Consider the following 19067-nt stretch of genomic DNA (forward strand, 5'->3'; position numbering starts at 1 on the left):
TTCTTTGTATCCATTTGAATTGGCTTCAGAAATAACCCTGTGTAACTCTTGTTAGGAAGGTGGGTGATTTCATGATGATTTAAGGACAGAGAAAGTTTCATTGTGCCTCTTGGTCTACTAACTGACTGAACATTTACACCCTTTCAAAACTTAAAGTAAATTGTACTGAATGGGTTACAAATTGCTTCTTTTCTAACAGTGCTGATAATTGCATTTCTAACTCTGCTTCTTTTTAAATGCTTGTATTTTTATCTTTCAAAACAATTCTTTCACTTTCTACCCTTATTTGTTGGTGGAAGGGGGAGTAAGAGACTTAATATTAGCAACTTGTATTCCTCCTCTATCAGTGATGAGCTCCTAATCAGGAATCTCATTTTTTAACAAACGAAGAGACTTATCACTCAGTTAAGGGAAGCATAGTCCACTAGTCATGGTGATGATACCTTTTCCATCATTGAATATATTTACTCAAGTCTATTCAATTCTCAATTATTCATCAACTGTCATTGACTGTGTACCTAATTAAATCCAGGGAAGATTTCAAAATTCCATTTCATGTCATAGACTGGTCCCATTCCATTCCACTTACAACACCATTTCACCAGAGCTGTGAAACAAATTGTATATGAAACACATTTTGAATTTACTTCTAGCTGCCCAATCTCTGGTTGGGATTTGACAAATGTCTGCAATACAGGTGACAAAGAAGAGTCCTGGGGAATACAGAGGCTAAATCGTCAGTCCCCAGAAAGCTGGGTGTGGACTATTGAGTGGATATACATACGTCTGAACAGTTTTAACTTTGGCTCATACTGATCCAACTAAAAGGACACCGATGTTTAAGGCATTACTAATCCTCCTGGTTTAAACCAGAGAAGGAACATAGATTAAGATTAAGAGAGAAGCAGGTTGGCCAAATGGAATAGCTGCAAATGTTTTCCAGAAATGTATAGCAACTGGACTCATTGCTTGATTTAGTAAGCCTTGCCAAGATAAACACAGAGATGTGGACAGACTAATGGAGGGGCTGGGTTGGGGTGGTGGTAATGGGGGGGAAATGAAGGAAGCTGGGTTTCTCAGTGGGAAAATGCTTTTGGATTTGGAACAAGGTACCAAGATGGGCAGGGAGGCCACGTGCAGATTTAAAGGCAAGCCAGATGGATAGAAGTTCCCCCAAATTACCCAAACCCCAAACCCAAGAACACCAAAACAAACTTCAAAGGATCTAGCCTTAGCAGCAACACAGCCTCATTGCGCTGAGCAGTTTAGGACATGGAAGGAGGAAGAGAAGAAGGGGATAGGCATGGGAAAAGGGGAAGGAAAAAGAGCAAAAAACAAAAGAAATAAAACCACAAACGGAACAATTTAAATAAAAAGAAACCAATAACAGAATAGAATTTGTAACTCCTTTTTTTTTTTTTTTCTTTTTTAATTTCACAAAAGTTTTCACAAGGACAACGTTATAGAAGAAAACCCCCAGCAGTGGCTAGGTCATGCAGAACCATTAATGATCATACCTTGGCCCATCCTATTCATCCTTGTTGCACTTTAGAGAGAGAAGTAAGCTATATGTGAGTTTTACAGCTTGTAAACTGTCATAGTTTCCTGTTGAGCACTTTAACTGGCACATTCTTATCGTTAAAAATGTTCTGAGGGCATAGCTTTATATCTTCCTTTGCAAAGGATGCATGAAGAGCTCTTCATGATCCCAAATGAGGGAATATATATATAAATATATACACACATTTATATATAGTTATATATATATAGAAATAGTTATAAGTAATATATAAATCAGTATATAGGAAGAAAAATAATTTGAAAAACATCTTCTATTCATTGGGTTCTTTAATATACATGTATACAAGTACTCCTCACCCCATTACTGGTTTGAATACCTTACTGCCCCTGTCTTTGGTGCAGGGGTGGGGTGGAGGTTCTGACTCAGCCTCACCGTTTTGTCAGTAAAAGTGCTTGTCAATTCACACAGCAAGCAAATCTCCAAAACTACCATGCTTGGGGGCAACGGGGAATCCAAAATCTAAACCCAAAGCATTCACCATAAAAACACCTTTTGAGAGAAGATACAGTTGTGCTATCTTTCTCCTCCCCTCTACCCCTATTCTGGTCAATAAAGTGTGTGAAAGTAAACATTTTCAATACGTGTATGCCAGCCCAGAGCTAGCCCATCCATATGAATGCCACAATTTGGTGATGGCAGAGTTGACCAATTTTGAAGAATTACAGAACAGTCTAAAGCATGATTTGCATGCAAAAAAAAAAAAAAAATCTGACAACTCTTTATTGAAAAAAGGGCATTTGTTTCACCTTTCCTCTCAATTTACTGTTTAAAGAAAAAGGGAAAAATCATATTATACCATAACGTGTTTGGTTCACTGTCCCACTTTTCTTCTTATCCCTCACCTCCTAACAACAAGGAGCAGTTCTGTCTGATTTTCATTCACCTGCTCAGGTGACTTGGCCTGTGCAGGAAACAGGCGATGAAGCATTTCTCCCATCAGCTTTCCACTTTGGGTCAGCCAGCTCGGGACAGCTGAGCCAGTAGTTTATGGTGGTAGCTGGCTTCTATCTTTCTGGAGTCAACTCTGGCTTGGTAGTCCTATGTTTGGATTGATTTAGCACGTTGGCTTTTAAGAAAAGATCTGTTGATGGTTTTATCTTTTTCTCCTCGTACTACCATTGTCCCAGTCCCTGCTCCTAACTGGCATGGGGCCCTGGCGAACTAGACAAAGGGGAGTAAAAAGGTCCCCTGAGGATGCGTGCAAAAATACTTGCTCTTTCCTGAGCATTATTTATTCTGTACATAAGGTAAGTGATTCACCTTTTAAAAGATGTCCCAGGAAGGCAGTTTTTTTTTAATGACGTATCTGATATTTATGATACATATGGCTTTTCATCCCAAATGTCAAAAGTAAAAGAAAAAAATAGCTATTCATATGGCATCATAAGGAGACAGAATAACAATTTAGTATGCAACCAAACCTTTTTTCATTTAAATTAGATCACTAGGATTTGAGACTTCCATGAATGGAATACTATTTTTCTCTTTCATTTTAAGGTTAAAAAATGTTCATATGAACTCCCAAAGGAAGATAGCTTTGGGACAAAAGGCCTTGGTGAGTAACTGAAAAATCTCTCCTGTTCTCTTACAACAAGCAGGCGTTTGATAATCATCTGCACAAACGTTGAAAGCCTTTCAAATGCTTGGCAATAGTTCAGCCCAGAGAGTGGAAACAATCGATCGGTTTTCATTGCTTTTTGGTTGCTTGCTTCAAATAAATGTGTGCTAACTTACTGTGTGTATATAAAACAACAACAACAAAGGGAAACAAAACAAAGATCAAAACCCAAAGCATGCTGATAATTCTGGTAAATCAGAACCAACTGTGTTCTTCTCTGTTAAACTCAGTTGGTGTAGCCACCATTCATCACAGTTCTCCTTTCTGATCCTTGAACTAATTCCTGCCGTGAGCTCTTTCTGTCTGGAGCGTGCCCGTGGGGTCTTTTTCCCCTCTAGAATCATAAATAATTTTTGGTCCATCTACTTGTTTGCTGTTGTGCTCAAGGGTTTTATGGTGGTGAAAGAAAACCGACACCCGACATGCAAAATATGTGTTAAAAACAAAAAAAATGGGGAGAGAAAACTACAGGGGAAACAGGGAGAGTTACTGTTAGGAACACCAACTGGGGAAATGAGTGGCAGATACAGTTTCACACACAGTGGCAGTGGGTACACAAATCAAAGCCGCTCTTCCTGCACGTACTTCTGTTTGTCCCGGGACTCCCTGGACTTGGGGCGGTTCGGTCGGTTTGCTGTGGATGGGATGGAATGAACAGAGGAGCTCTTCTTGCTAGAGGACTGGGACGAATGGGAGGAATGGGAGAGGCTGGCTCGGGACTGGCCGGCGTTGTGGTCAAACTGCATTAAGCAGAAGATGAGGTCCGTAGGCACGAGCTCAAACTCATATGGGGGATTGGTGATGACATACCTAGACAGAAAAGGAAAGAAGTTACAGACAACTAGGGGTGGGGTGAGAGGGTTCAACTCTCTCAGTGAGACAAAAAGAAGTGCAAGATGAACTTGCAGCAGATCCGAGGCTAACCAAAGCTGAATTGAGGCGCTCAGCCGTGTCATTGCTGAGCTACGAAATTAGTTGCCAGGAATGGAAAATGAAATAAAAATGTGAAGTCTGGGTATGGCACCATAGGATCAGTACTGGATTGCTAACCGCAAGGTTCCTGGTTCAAACCCATCAGTCTCCCTGAGGTGGAACCCACTTGATGGCACTCAACAACAACAACAATGATCTATGCTCACGTTTGCTTACAACATCAAGTTCACGTCTGAACTTGAGCTGTCATGGGGTTACATGGACTGAGCTGTAACTTTCACTCTAGAATTTTCTTAAGAACCCAGACATGACATATGTGGACAACTTTGTTTCTTCTGCAGACTTCCTCACTCTTTAACAAGAATCAATTTGGGTGGGAACTTAACTGAATGTAAGGATAAAAAACGCCTCTCTACCTACTTCTCAGCCTTGGTTTATTGCTCTCCTCAATCGGACCAGACTCTCACAGCAAATAATGACTGAACGCAAAACCACTATATGCTTCATCTACAGCAGTGGGGCTCAAAGTGTGGTCTGAAGCCAGACGCATCAGTACCCACCTGGGACTTCTTTTAAAAAATGTCAGTCCTCTGGTCCCCACCCATCTGGAGTTTAACAAGCTCTCTAGGTGTTTCTAATGCAGCCGAATTTTGAGAGTCTGCTGGTCCATAGCAACTCTGGCTGTTGACTGTAATCTCTGGGCAAGGGGGCTTCAGAAATTTTGTGGAAAAATGGAATCTTTCCATGATACATTAAATACAAAAATGTATGCACACCCCAGCTGTGTTAAATCAGGTTATTTTTTAACAGCTCCATGGGTGATTCTAATATGCGGGATGCAAGCAGGGCTTAGAAACAGTCATCTACAGCGTTGTTTCCAGTGGGGCTTTATGCAAAGTCATTGATTTTGGTCATTCCAGGATATACTTTTAATTTGTATATGCTGTGAATTTATTCTAATGCATATTACAAAACAGTATCAATAGTACACTAAATTGCTATTTTTCTGTCTCAGGTGATTATACCAAATTTCTTTAGAAACAAATGTATAAAAGTTGTGAGCCAATTAAAAAAGGGAAGTAAAGAGATAGGGTTCTACGCTATGACCAAGGAACTTGTTTAGTGATGTGAAACCACTCTGTTTCAGGTACCTAACGAGGTTGTAGCGGTTGATGGAGTTTGACGGAGATGCTTGTATTGTGAATATTCTTACTGAGTGAGGATTGTTGATGTCATTAAGTGCCACGGAGTCGATTCTGACTCATAGCAACCCTGCATAGGGATCCGAGGAGTGGCTGATGGATTTGAACTGCTGCCTGATGATACTACCATATAAAACAGGAGTGGAAAATCTTTTTTCCTGCCAAAATTTATAACATTATGTGCAGGCCATGCAAAATGATCAACTTAAAAATTAGCCTGATGTATTTGGTCAGTCATAATGAACTCTCCCTTACTGTGAGTTTTGTAGGTCAGCTTGAATTGCAAGGCTGGTGATTCAAACCCACTAGTCACTCCTCAAAAACTCTATACAAGGTTGATATGAGTTGGAACCAACTCAACGATACTTAACAACAACAAGATGGTTGGAAGTGTGGTTGCCTTGACAGGAGTGGTTACGCATCAGGCTGCGAACCTCAAGGTCAGCAGTTCAAAACTACCAGCTTTTCTATGGGGAAAAGATGAGGCTTTCTGCTCCCGTAAAGATTTATACCCTCGGAAACCCTGTGCAGGGTCGCTATGAGTCAGAACCGACTCCACGGCACACAGCCACCACCACTATCAAAGATGGAGTCCTGGCGTGGCGCTGTGGGTTAGTGCGCCAGACTGCAAAGCCATTTGAACTGCAAGGTTGGCGGTTCATGCTCACCAACTACAACTTGGAAACCCTATACAGCGTTGCTATGAGTCGGAAGCGACTTAACAGCACTTCACAACAACAACTATCAAAGATTAATTCTTTCCACTAAGTCTTTCCATCAGTTATTAGTGATTTCTGAGAAGCACATCCCATAACGGCTGCTCTCCACGTCATATGTGACACCACAGAGGAATCTGTATGTTGAGAGCATTTTGATAGACTGCAGCCTTTATAAGGGCTCAAACCAATTGCCCTCGAGTTCATTCAAACTGCTCTGTGGAGGTTTTCTTAGCTGTAATCTTGATGAAAGCAGATCACCTGCTGTTTCTTCCACAACATCACTGGGTGGGTTTGAACCACCAACCTTTAGGTTAGCAACTAAGTGCCAATTGTGATACCCAGAGGCTGTACATGAGGGACAGGAGAGAGCACTTAGGTCCCTGCACTGGGAGTGGGAGAGTACAAGAGGGGGCAGACACTCACCTCTTCGTGCACGGACTAGGGGTGCTGAGGTGGGCATCTCTCAGCCGGTAAATCCCAAAACAAAGCATATTATATGTTTTCAGAGCTTTGCAGAACAGATCACCATAACAACCGCCATCCTGGGAGATAATAAAAAAACAAAAAAATATCATTTTTATTTGTCTGAAGGAGGCTTTATAGGAAAGCTTGTTTGTAGTCTCTGAAATCGAAGGGTTTTGGACTGTGGCTGGAAAAGTCAATGTGGTGAACAGCCTACACCCAATATTGGCAATTTTAGGGGTCAGATGATAATGGGGTTTTCTCTTATCTCTCCAGGCTGGCCACCTGCAACCACTGAGAGCTCGGGGGAGACTGACTGTCGGTCACTGATGTACGTCCTGTTGAGAGAAACCAGCTCTGCCAAATGGTGAGTGTACTTTGCCCCAGCTCACCTGTATCCTGACCACCTTGTCAAAATTGCCCAAGTGATAATTAAAAACACTTCTGGGAGAAAAGACACTACTAGGAATGATGTTGACAGAATCTCTCAGGTAAGAACTGTGTGAAAAGCACAATTTACAGAGCTCAGAGACTGCAAGTGTGGAAGAGAAAGTGTGGTCCCAGGAGCTGGAGGTCTATGGGCTGAATAACTAGGAATCACAGCTCTAATCACTTCACAACCACTTTCCAAGGGTTTGGGCCTGATGTGGTACATGAAGGCAGATTCATTCACTTGGAAACACTGGCTTCATACCATCTGGGGACTTCACGTAGGCATTATTGGAGATAGGGTATTGAAGAATGACAACCCTGGCAAAAAAAAAAAAACAAAAAAAAAAGTGACTGTATTTGTTCTTCCTACAGTTGGCATTTCCATGTGGGCACTATATTAGAGAACCCAAATAGAATCAAATCTTACCATGATATAAAGTCTTTATCCCTTCACCGTGCATTCATAAGCAAATGACAGATAAACAGAGGTACTAGTATAGAAGCTGACAAAATTAGACCTAGGTTCCTGCCTAAAACCAAATTAAAACATGGGGCGAGTCAGTATCATCCGTGTTTCAGAGGAAATGGACAAGCTGACCCTTGCCTAATTGGACTTCCTGGGGGACAGTATTGCTGGCAAAATAGAGTTTTGGGTCCCTAAGATTTATGGCTCCATCTATTCAATATAGCCTGGGCTGGGAATATGGCAAAACTACATATTTCTGCCAATGAACCTGGAATCCAGTTGGTGCACAGGACCCTAAGGGAAGTGCTGACCTGTACTGTCTGTCACAGGAAGGATGGCCACGAGATGGGACCACTGAGACCAGTCTGAGAAATTAGAAGATGTAGGTTTGGAGTTAAAGATAGTCAAGGACCCACATGAGACTTGGTTGGTTTGACTAGAAGTTCTGGAAGTATATGATTACATCTAGATGCCTGAATCATGCCTAGATCCAGAACAAAATCCAGCTGCTGAGCTAGAGTTGCATATCAGTGGTTTTTTAAAAGTCCACATGATTTCTTTTAGGCCAAACTCAGTGTCTGGCATCCCCATGGGTGTTAGAGTAGGTCTGGACACCATAGGGCCTTCAGGGGCTGATTGGTTTGGTTTTGGAAGTACATCGCTGGCCCTATCTTCCAATCTCTAGGTGAACTCAAACCTCCCACCTTTCATGTAGCAGCTGAGTGCCTGAATGGTTTACACCAGCATAGCTCTCTGAGTATTTCTTCTTGTTGTTGTTGTTAAGCACCACCAAGTCAGTTCCAACTCATAGCGACCCTGTATAGGGTGTCCAAGGAGCGGATGGTGAATTTGAACCACTGAACCACTGACCTTGCTGTACAAACAGACCTTGAGGTCCAGTACATAACCCTACAGTGCACACCAGGACTTAGATATGCCAGAAACTTTGGAAATGGTTCTCAACTGGGCTGTACCTTGGGATTAGCTGTTGTGAGCCATCTCATGGTAGAAGGCATCAGAGAGGACCACCAAAGAATGATTGAAGCCCACAGACATTAGAATATCTAGTAATGGGTCCTATGTCATAGAGTTATTAAGAGAATTAAAATGACCACATGTAAAGCACAATGACAAATGCACAGTCAGCTACCACAAATGACACCTCATTATAGTTTACATTCCCAGATAGAAGTCAGATGCCCAACTTGTCACCATTTGACCTGAAGCTGGATCCAGTCAGTAGTCTCAAATGACCTTGGACCATGAACTCACCCCTAAGTCAGCAAAGGGACCGTCCAACAGGGCTAACTGGGCCACGCGGCAACGGTCCCTGTTGGCCAGTGTCTGGGGGGTGCTGTAGCCCCCTCGAAGTGCATTCTCCTCAGCAATCAAAGCCTCGAGCTCAGGTGTGGCTCCTCCAGTCACCAAAGTCCGTATCAAGGTAAGGATATTGTCATTGAAATATGTCTGCGAAGAGAGAGCGGGAAAATGAAGCTTTTTAAGCAAACATCCTTAACGTCACAACAGTGGACGATCAAATTACAACTTTTCTTGGTCTCTCTGTTATAAAGTAAGCTCTGGCCTGTCTCTTCAAATAATTTTATGTGGGAAGTGGAAAGACAGCAGCCTCCAATTATTCCATTCTTTTCTCGCCTGCTTGGCTCTACCATGAGAGCCTTCCTTTTACTGGATTGTTTCACCGATACAGTGCTCACATAAGTAACACGTATACATATATGAACAGAAATGGTGAAATTGTGTTTAAAGAATTCTGGCACAGTATTGTTCATGTATACACCATGCAATTCTCATGACATTTCTAGAAGTGAAGTTCAGCCTCATTTGCCTTCATTCAATAGTCTGACAAAGTTATTTTTAATACATTTAGGTCATTAGCATATGAGCTATGGTCAAGAAATCATGATTGAGTTTGGTAGTGCACTGGGCATTGGGCACTCAACAAAACTGTGCATGGACTCCGAGACAGTCACTGGAGTTCCTTGGAGCCATGTGCATCCTCATGTGTCACTCCAGACTGGCGGGGTGCCACAGGTACCTGTGAAGTAGACCTTGTTTGGTAAGAGATTCGGTGAAGATGTTATCAGTAGGCTATCGGTGAAGATGTTATCAGTAGGCTAAAGAGTTCTTAGATACAAACAGTTAAGCTCCCCACTACTAGCTACTAGCGGGAAGCATGGTGGTTTGAACCCACCACCCAGAGGCACCTGGGAAGACAGCCTTGGCACCTGCTTCTGAAAGGTCACAACTTTGAAAATGCTGTGGAGCAGTTCTCCTCTGCACACCTGGAGACCCACTGTGTCAGAAGTGACTCAGTGGCCACCACCACCACCAATCATTTGGGTGGTGGGCCCTAATCCTATGTGATTAGTGACATTAGAAGATAAACGGAGACAAAGATGAGAAGACAGCTGCAAGAAATACCTGGAACTAAAAGGTATTTAAAAATGGCTGCAAGCATACACTGACAGAGAACTCCCAGAGGTCCAAGCTGGATTCAGAAGAGGATGTGGAATGAGGGATATCATTGCTTATGCCAGATGGAGCTTGGCTGAAAGCAGAGAATACCAGAAAGATGTTTACCTTTGCTTTATTGACTATGCTAAGATTTTCAATTGTGTGCATCATGATAAGCTATGGACAACATTGCAGAGAGGGAGAATTCCGGAACACTTAATTGTGCTCATCAGGAAGCTGCACATAGACCAAGAGGCAGTTGATCAAACAAAACAAGGGAACATGGAATGGTTTAAAATTAGGAAAGGTGTGAATCAGGGTTGTGTTCTTTCACCATACTTATTCAACCTCTATGCGGAGCACATAATTCCAGAAGCTGCGTTATACGAAGAAAAACATGGCATCAGGATTGGAGAAAGACTCATTAATTAACAACCTGCGATATGCAGATGATACAACCTTATTGATGAAAGCAAAGAGGACTTAAAATGCTTATTGATGAAGATCAAAGACCACAACTTTTATTATGATTTGCACCTCAATGTAAAGAAAACAAAAATCCTCACCACTGGACCAATCAACAGTATACATATAAATGGAGAAAAGACTGAAGTTGTCAAAGACTTCATTTTGGTCAGATCAACCACTAACACTCACGGAAGCGGCAGTCAAGAAATCAAATGCCATATTGCATTAGGTAAATCTGCTGCACAAGACCTCTTTAAAGTGTTGATGCGCAAAGATGTCAGTTTGAGGTGCACCTGACCCAAGCTATGGTATTTTCATTAACCTCATATGCATGTGAAAAAGGAAAACCATGCATTTGAGTTAATGTGTTGGAAAAGAATATCAAAACTACCAAGGACTTCGAGAAGAGCCAACCACTCTGTGTTAGAATAAGTACAGTCAGAATATGCCTTGGAAGCCAGGTTGGTGAGACTTCATCTATTATAGTTTGGACATATCATCAGGAGAGACCAGTCCCTGGAGAAGGATACCATGTTTGGTAAAGTAGAGGGTCAGAGAGGAAGAGGAAGCCCCTCAAAGAGATGGCTTGGCACAGTGACATCAGGATGGGTTCAAACGTAGCAACGACTGTGATGTTGGTGCAGAGCCGGGCAGTGTTTCGTTCTGTTATGCAAAGGGTCGCTATAAGTCGATACTAAATCTGTGGCACCTAACAACAGCCAGATGCAAGGAGAGAGCTCAGAGCCCTTCGCAGGGATCCCCATAGCTGATACTCTGATGTAGACTTTTAGCTTCCAGAATGGTGAGAGAACGAAAGTGTGTTCTTTAAAGCCACCTGGTTTGTGGTATTATACTATGGCAGTCCTTAAGAAGCCAATACCGATGTCAAGTAAACAAGCTTAAAAAGACATTTTTTTCACCCAGCCTAATTTGAGAAAACCCTCATTTAAGGTCTGCATTCTGTTTCCTGAGGAATAAGAAATCACACAGTCTAAATAAAATCACTCTGAATCTTGCCCCATGGCATTTGAGGATGCATGTGTCTTTGGAGGCAAGTTAAGCAAGACAGATGGAACTTTTATTTCAGCAGTTCTTTAGTTGGGTTACCTGAAAAACGTGGTGGGGACAAAAGTTCTCCTCCTTGCCATCACTACCTCTGTGTTTGGGCAGAGGTTTCCTAACAATTCTGAGCTTCGATTTTCTCAGTCGTAAAATGAACATAACCATTAAGATCGAGTTTATATGGATCTGAGTTAAGAGAATAGTTGCAAGTAAGGCCAGACTTATTCTCCTCATTGGAGTACTCACAAAAACACCAAAGTGATACACAATTCCAATGGCTAAGGAAAGTAGGGATATTAGACATAGCATGCCAGACACTAAGGAGAATTTACACTGTACCAGACTGCAGAAGCTGTAGGAAATGTCACTGTAATGGTCAGAGACACAGGGATCTAGAGTCAAGCTAGGCTCCACTTCATAGAAGTTCCTTGGGCAGCATATATAATATTCAAGTGCTTTAGTTTTGTTATTTGTAAAATTGAATACTTAGAGTGGTAATGTGGTTTATACAATTTAATACATGGGACCCACTTAGAAAAGCACTTGGAGCTCAGTGTTGTTGTTAAGTGCCGTCAAATTGGTTCTGACTCATAACAACTTTATATAGGATCTCCAAGAAATGGCTGGTAACCTTGAGGTTCAAACTGACCTTACAGTTCAGCGCATGAACATACAGCGCTACACCAGGTCTCCCAGAGCACAGTAGACACAACGTAATGACTGCTGTTGGCTCAAGATTAGACACATGAGGACTTCTCTAATGAGAGAAAGACTCAAACTCATTTCCAACACTTTACATTTTCCACTTTCAATTAAAAAAAATTTTTTTTAGAGGCAAGCAAACCTCTCTAGGTCATTTCATCTCAGCCCTGAATTGTACTAAGATTCCACCTAGGCTCCAGAATGGCACAGCTAAGGTTACTGGAAACTTCATCGTGGGCTCTGACATCAGCAACAGGACAGGGCACAGGAAGTGTTCTTTGTGTGCATGCGTGGCAGATTCAAAACTAATTCCCTGGCTATTCGCACTACCATCCTTAGAACATCCAGGTGCTCCCAATTGGCCCAGGGTAACCTGCAAGTAAACTTTTGCCTCACTCCTTCCCAGAGAACACCTCTTTTGGTTCCAGTCTGTCTACGCCTTAGTTATCAAACGTGACCTGGAATTTCTGTCTTCTAATCTTTTCTGCTTTAACTTTCGGTATGGGTTGCAAATCAATGTAAAGAAAACAAAAATGCTCACCACTGGACCAATGAACAACAGCATGGTAAATGGAGAAAAGATTGAAGTTGTCAAAGACTTCATTTTTGCTCAGATCAACCATCAACACTCATGGAAGCAACAGTCAAGACATCAAATGACATATGTCTTTAGGCAAATCTGCTGCACAAGACCTCTTTAAAATGTAGAAGAGCAAAGATGTCAGCTTGAGGACAAAAGTGCACCTGACCCAAGCCATGGTATTTTCAATAACCTCATATGCATGTGAAAGTTGGACAGTGAATAAGGAAGACCACAGAAGAGAATTCATGTATTTGAATTGTGCTGGAGGAGAATACTTAAAGTACCATTAACTGCCAAAAGAACAAACAGATCTCTGTTGGAAGAAGTACAGTCAGAACGCTCCTTGGAAGACAGGATGGTAAAACTTCAACTCTCATACTCTGGACATATTATTAGGAGGGACCAGTTATTAGAGAAGGTTTGGTAAAGTGTGGTAAAGTGGAGGGTTGGTCAGAGAAAAAGAGGAAGATCCCCAATGAGATGGCTTGGCACAATAGCATTAGTGATGGGCTTGGCACAATAGCATTAGTGATGGGCTCAAACTTAACAATGATTATGAGGTTGACCCAGGACCAGGGAGGGTTTTGTTCTGTTGTGTATAGGGTCACTATGAGTCGGTACAGACTCGATGGCACCTAACAACAACACTCTTTTCTGCTTAACCAAGGTGAGCACCTCCCCTTCCCTGCCTGCTTACTGCCTCAGACTTCTCTCAATGTTCTGACGTAAATCTTTTTCCACTATGTTGTCAGATTGTTGTTAAGTATCATTCAAGTTGGTTCTGATTCACAGGGACTTTGTAGAAGATTTCTGAGGAGTGGCTGGTGCCTTTGAGTCCCCGGGCTTATGGTTAAAAGTGAACGTGTGATCTAGTGCTTATCCTACAGCATCTCAGTAGGACTCCGTTCCCTCTATTCAGTCAGATAACTCATGATCAGGGGCAGGACACTCCTCCTCAGTTCTGCACGCCAGATTAAATGAGAGCTGAACATGATTTTTGACATAGAACTTTGGGATACAAACCCTTCCAAAGGAAGACCAAGGGAGCATAGCATTAAGAAACATGGATACTGACAAAATCAAATAAAATGTCAGTCTTGCTCAAATGGATACTAAAGAGGGGAACAACTGAGTCAATATAAATGCTTTTCAAGGGAGTCCTGGTATGGCACCATGGGATGAGTGCAGGACTGCAAGGTCAGCAGTTCAAACTCACCATTTGCTCCTCAGAAACCCTATACAGGGTTGATATGGGTCAGAACCACTACTCGTCTACCAGTGGGTCGTACTCTGTGGTGGCTTCTGAGTTGCTGTGATCCTGGTAGCTATGCCATGGGTATTTTAAATACCAGCAGGGACACCCATGGTGGACAGGTTTCAGATGCGCTTCCAGAAGAAGACTAGGAAGGAGACAGACTACTTCCAAATATTCAGACACTGAAAACCTAATGAATAGCAGTGGAATACTGTCAGCACCAGAATATTGTCAGATAGAGTGCCAGAAGATGAGCCACTCAGATTGGAAGGCACTCAAAACATGACTGGGGGAGAGCTGCCTCCTCAAAGTAGAGTTCACTGTGATGACGCAAAGGGAGTAAAGACTTTGGTACTTTCATTTGATGATGGGGCACAACTCAAAATGAAGAGAAACAGCTGTAAGCATCCATTAATGATCAGAACATGGTATGTACCAAGTATGAATCTAGGAAATTTGGAAATTGTTGAAAAATGAACAGGAATGCATAAAACATTGATACTCTGGGCATTAGTGAGCTGAAATGGACTGGTATTGGCCATTTTGAATATGATAATCACATGGTTTACTATACAAGGGATGACAAATTGAAGAGGAATGGCGTCACATTCATCATCAAACAAAACATATCAAGATCTGTCATTAAGTACAACGCTGTCTGTGATAGGATAATATCCATATGCCTACAAGGAAGATCAGTTAATACCATTATTATTCAAATTTACACACCAACCACTAAAGCCAGTGATGATGAAATTGATCAAACATGCAATCAAGATGTATTGACAATGCAAAGGTTGGAACAAAAGAGTAAGGATCGATCATTGGAAAATATGGCATTTAGTAATAGAAACGATGCTGGAGATCACATGAGAGAACTTTCAAAGAAGAAGTCATTGGTCTTGCAAAATACCTTTTTTAAAAAACATAAAAGACTACTATACACATGCACTACACTAGATGAAATACACAGAAATCAAATTGATGGAAAGAGACAGTAGAAACGCTTCATGTCATAAGCCAAAGCAAGGCCAGGGGCAGACTGTGGAACAGACCATCAATTACTCATATGCAAAATCAGGCTGAAGATGAAGAAAATGTCACCTTGACTGTATCCCACCGGAACTTAGAGATCATCTGAAGAACAGATTTGATGCCTTAGACACTAAAGAGTGAATGATGACTAGAAGAGTTGTGGGATGACATCAAGAACATCATACAGGAAGAAAGCAAAAGGTCATTAAGAAGATGAGAAAGAAGGAAAAGACCAAAATGGATGTCAGAAGCAACTCTGAAACTTCCTCTCCAGCATAGAGATGCTAAAGCAAACAGAAGAAGTAAGGAGGTACAGGAGTAGAACACAAAATTTCCAAAAATTGGACAGTGAATAAGGAAGACCACAGGAGAATTGATGCATTCGTGTTACGGTGTTGGAGAAGAATATTAAAAGTATCATGGACTCCCAAAAGAACAACCAGATCTGTGTTGGAAAAAGTACAGCCAGAGTGCTCCTTGGAAACCAGGGTGGCCAAGCTTTGACTCTCATGCTTAGGACATAGTATCAGAAGGAACCAATCACTGGAGAAGAAGCGTTGGCGAAAAAGAAGAAGACACCCAAATAAGATGGATTGGCACAGTGCTGGCAGTGATGTGAGCTTGGCCCAGGACCAGGCAGTGTTTCATTCTGTTGTGCATAGGATTGCTGGGAGTGAGTACCAACTCAATGGCACCTAACAACAACATCATATTCAAGATATAAAGGAATACTTACTGGAAGTAGTGAAAAAAAAAATTTTTTTTAAATCAAAATGAATTTTAAACAGTTGAAGAGTCTTGGTAATGAGAAGAGGAAAAATATTAAGGAAACTAATTTCATAAATATCTTTGTCATATTTTAACGTGAGCTACTTGAACCGACTCGACGGCACTTAACAACAACAACAACAACGGAAACTAAAATGAATGTGTTAAATACTTAATGTAATAGTCTTTCATGATAAAAAATGATCAGGCAACAAATCAGGAATAAAAAGGAAGTTCCTCTGCTTTAAAAAAGGGCATCCGTGATGAAGCCAGAGCTGGAACCATATTTAATGGTACAAGATGAGATGCTTTACACCTAAGATCAGGAACAAGGCAAGGGGGACCCAGTCTTACCACTTGTATTCAACATTAGCGAGCAAGCAAATGAAATTAAAAGCATCCAGTTGGAAATGAAAAGTAAGACTTTTCCTTTTAGCAGATGAAATTATCTCATACATTGAAAGACCTGAGAAATCTACTAAAAATCTGTTGTTGTGGTTGTTATTAAGCACCACTGAGTCAGTTCAGACATAAAGTGACCCTGTCTAGGATTTGGGAGGCTGGAATTCTTTGTGGGAGCAGAAAACTCATCTTTCTACAGAGGAACAATTCATGGGCTCAAACATCAACTTCGTGATTTGTAGTCCTGTGCCGATCCTATATATCCAGAACTAATCAACAAAATTGTCATAATTCTAGGATACATGATCAATACACCAAAAATAATTGTATTTCTCTATATGCTTACAATGAATAACCTGAAAATTAAATGAAGAAAACAATTCCATTTATAATAACATAAAAACTGATTTTAGAATTAATGCAACCAAAGTGGTAAAAGGCACACTAAAAGTTATAAAACATTGCAAAAGACATTAAAATAGGCCCAAATAATTGAAAAGATATCCCGTGTTTATGGATTGGAATGCTTAACTCTATAAAGATGGCACTACTGCTCCAAAGGAATAACAGACTCAATGCAATCCCAATCTAGACACCAAAAACCTTTTCAAAGAAATAGAAAAGCTGATCTTAAATTTCAAGGGGCACTGAATAACCAATTCAATCAAAAAAGAACAAAGGTTGTAAGTGTACATGTCCTCAATTTCAAACTAACTACAAAACTACAATAATCAGAAGAGTATGCTATTGGCTTAAGTGTGGACATAGTGACCAATGGACTAGAACTGATATTCACAACAGTGCCATGAGCATTCACAGGAGTCTCACAAATTGTGCTACAACAACTAGATATCAACATTCACAAGAACGAAGGTGGATTACTGCCTCCCATAGTGTACAAAAAGTAACTCAAGATGGACCAAATAGAGGAGCAAAACCATAAAACTCTTCAAAGGAAAAGTATAAATCTGGCTTCAATCTCTGTCAATGTACTGTTTTTTAATTATCTGTAGCATAATTTTACTTGCATGTATTTTTGAATGTACTGTTTTTGAACTATCTGTAGAATAATTTTACCTGCATGTGATTATTAACGAATTTGTCAGATGATTTCCACATTCCGTTGGGTCACTTCTCTTTGAGATGGGCACAAAAATGTTTGTCTGTCAAGCAGTTGGTCAGGTAGCTGTCTCCCAAATTTCTTAGCCTAGATGAGTGAGTGTCTCCAGTGATGCATTAATTTGTTAACAGATTTCAATTTGTAGTCCATCAATTCCAAGAGCCAGGTTCTTTGCCAGTGCCTTCAATGCACCTTGGACTTCTACCTTCAGTATCACTGACTCTTGATCATACGCTACCTCTTGAAGTGGTTGAACATCTTTTTGGTACAGTGACTGAGCATCTAATTTTTTTGATGTTTTCTACATCATTCATTATTTTGCCCAAATAATTCTTCAATATTGCAAGTTTGAGGTTTGATTTTTTTTTTTCTTCAGTTCCTGCAGCTTGAGAAATGCTGAACTTATTCTTCACTTTTGGTATTCTAACTCTAGGTCTTTGCACAGTTCAGCGTAAAATTTGACTTTGTCTCTCGAACTGACCTTTGAAACTTTCTGTTCAGCTCTTGTACCTCTCCTCATTTCTTCCACTTGTTTTAGTTTCTCTACGCTGGAAAGCAAGTTTCATAGTCTCTTTATCATCCATTTTGGTCTTTTTCTTCTTTCATATCTTATTCATGACCTTTTGTTTTCTTCCTGTATGATGTTCTTGATGTCATCTCACAACTCTTCTGGCCTTCAGTCTTTAGTGTCTAATGCATCAAACTGTTCTGCACATGATGTCTAAAATCAGGTATTTTCCAAGTCATATTTTGGCTCTTCTGGATGTCTTTTAAATTTCTTCAGTTTCAGCCTGAACTTGCATATGAGCAATGGATGGTCTGTTCCACAGTCTGTGCCTGTCCTTGTTTTCATGGATGACATGCAGCTTTCTCTTTCCACAAATGTAGGCAATTTGATTTCTCTATATTCCATCTGGTGAGGTCCATGTGTACAATCAGGTTTTATGTTGTTGAAAAAATGGTATTTGCAATGAACAAGTCATTGATCTTATGATCTCCAGCATCATTTCTATCACAAAGGCCATATTTTCCCACTATTGAGCCTTCCTCTTTGTTTCCAACCTTTGCATTCTAATAGCCATTAGTTATCAATTTCATACTGAAGAAACTGGTAGAATTCTTCAGTTTCATCATCACTGACTTTAGTCATTGGTGTGTAAATTTGAATAACATTTGTATTAACTGGTCTTCCTTGTAGGTGTATGGATTGTATCCTATCACAGACAGTGTTGTATTACAAGACAGATTTTTAAATGTTCTCATGAGGGTTTTGAAGTGTTCTTTTTAATGATGAATGCAAAGCCATTCCTATTCAATTCCGTATTCAATTTGTCATTCACAACATTGTAAACTATGTGATTGTCAGATTCAAAATGGCCAACAGCAGTTCATTTCAGCTCACTAATGCCTAGGAAATCAATGTTTATGCATTCCAATTTTTCTAGATTTAAACTTTGTAATTCCATTTTTAGTTCTTAATGGATGTTTATAATTGTTTGTCTTCATTTTGAGTTGTGCTCCATCAGTAAATGATGGTTCTGAAGGCTTTCCTCCACTGACATCATTATGGTCAACAATACTCTGAGAAGGCAGCACACTTCCCCAGTCATATTTTGAGTGCCTTCCAAGTAGAGGGGCTCATCTTCCATCCGGCAATATTCTGGTGCTCTTCATCATGTTTCTACAGTCCATAGTCTGGTGTTACTTGACACTGTTCCATTGCTATTCATAATTTTTTCAGCGAGTAATCTGTCTCTCCTTCTTCCTTGTCTGTTTTAGTCTG

At 40.7% G+C, this 19067-nt stretch overlaps 1 protein-coding gene across 31 annotated transcripts in view; it reads right to left on the reverse strand.

The window, feature by feature from the left end:
- The window catches only part of KCNMA1 (potassium large conductance calcium-activated channel, subfamily M, alpha member 1), a 1077241-nt gene that overhangs the window by 6055 nt on the left and 1052119 nt on the right, over positions 1-19067 (reverse strand). For 15 of the 31 annotated variants that reach the window (XM_006837421.1, XM_006837434.1, XM_006837431.1 and 12 more), the window contains 3 exons: positions 8687-8881; positions 6478-6596; positions 3786-4010 (listed from right to left, as the gene is read on the reverse strand). In XM_006837421.1, coding sequence (XP_006837484.1) covers positions 3786-4010; positions 6478-6596; positions 8687-8881 — 539 coding nt within the window. Of the gene's footprint in view, positions 1-1395; positions 4011-6477; positions 6597-8686; positions 8882-19067 lie in introns of those variants that run through there. The other 16 variants (XM_006837432.1, XM_006837418.1, XM_006835937.1 and 13 more) reach the window with 3 other exon arrangements.

The sequence above is a fragment of the Chrysochloris asiatica genome, unplaced genomic scaffold (genome assembly GCF_000296735.1).
Source record: "Chrysochloris asiatica unplaced genomic scaffold, ChrAsi1.0 scaffold00020, whole genome shotgun sequence".
Lineage (NCBI taxonomy): Eukaryota > Metazoa > Chordata > Mammalia > Afrosoricida > Chrysochloridae > Chrysochloris > Chrysochloris asiatica.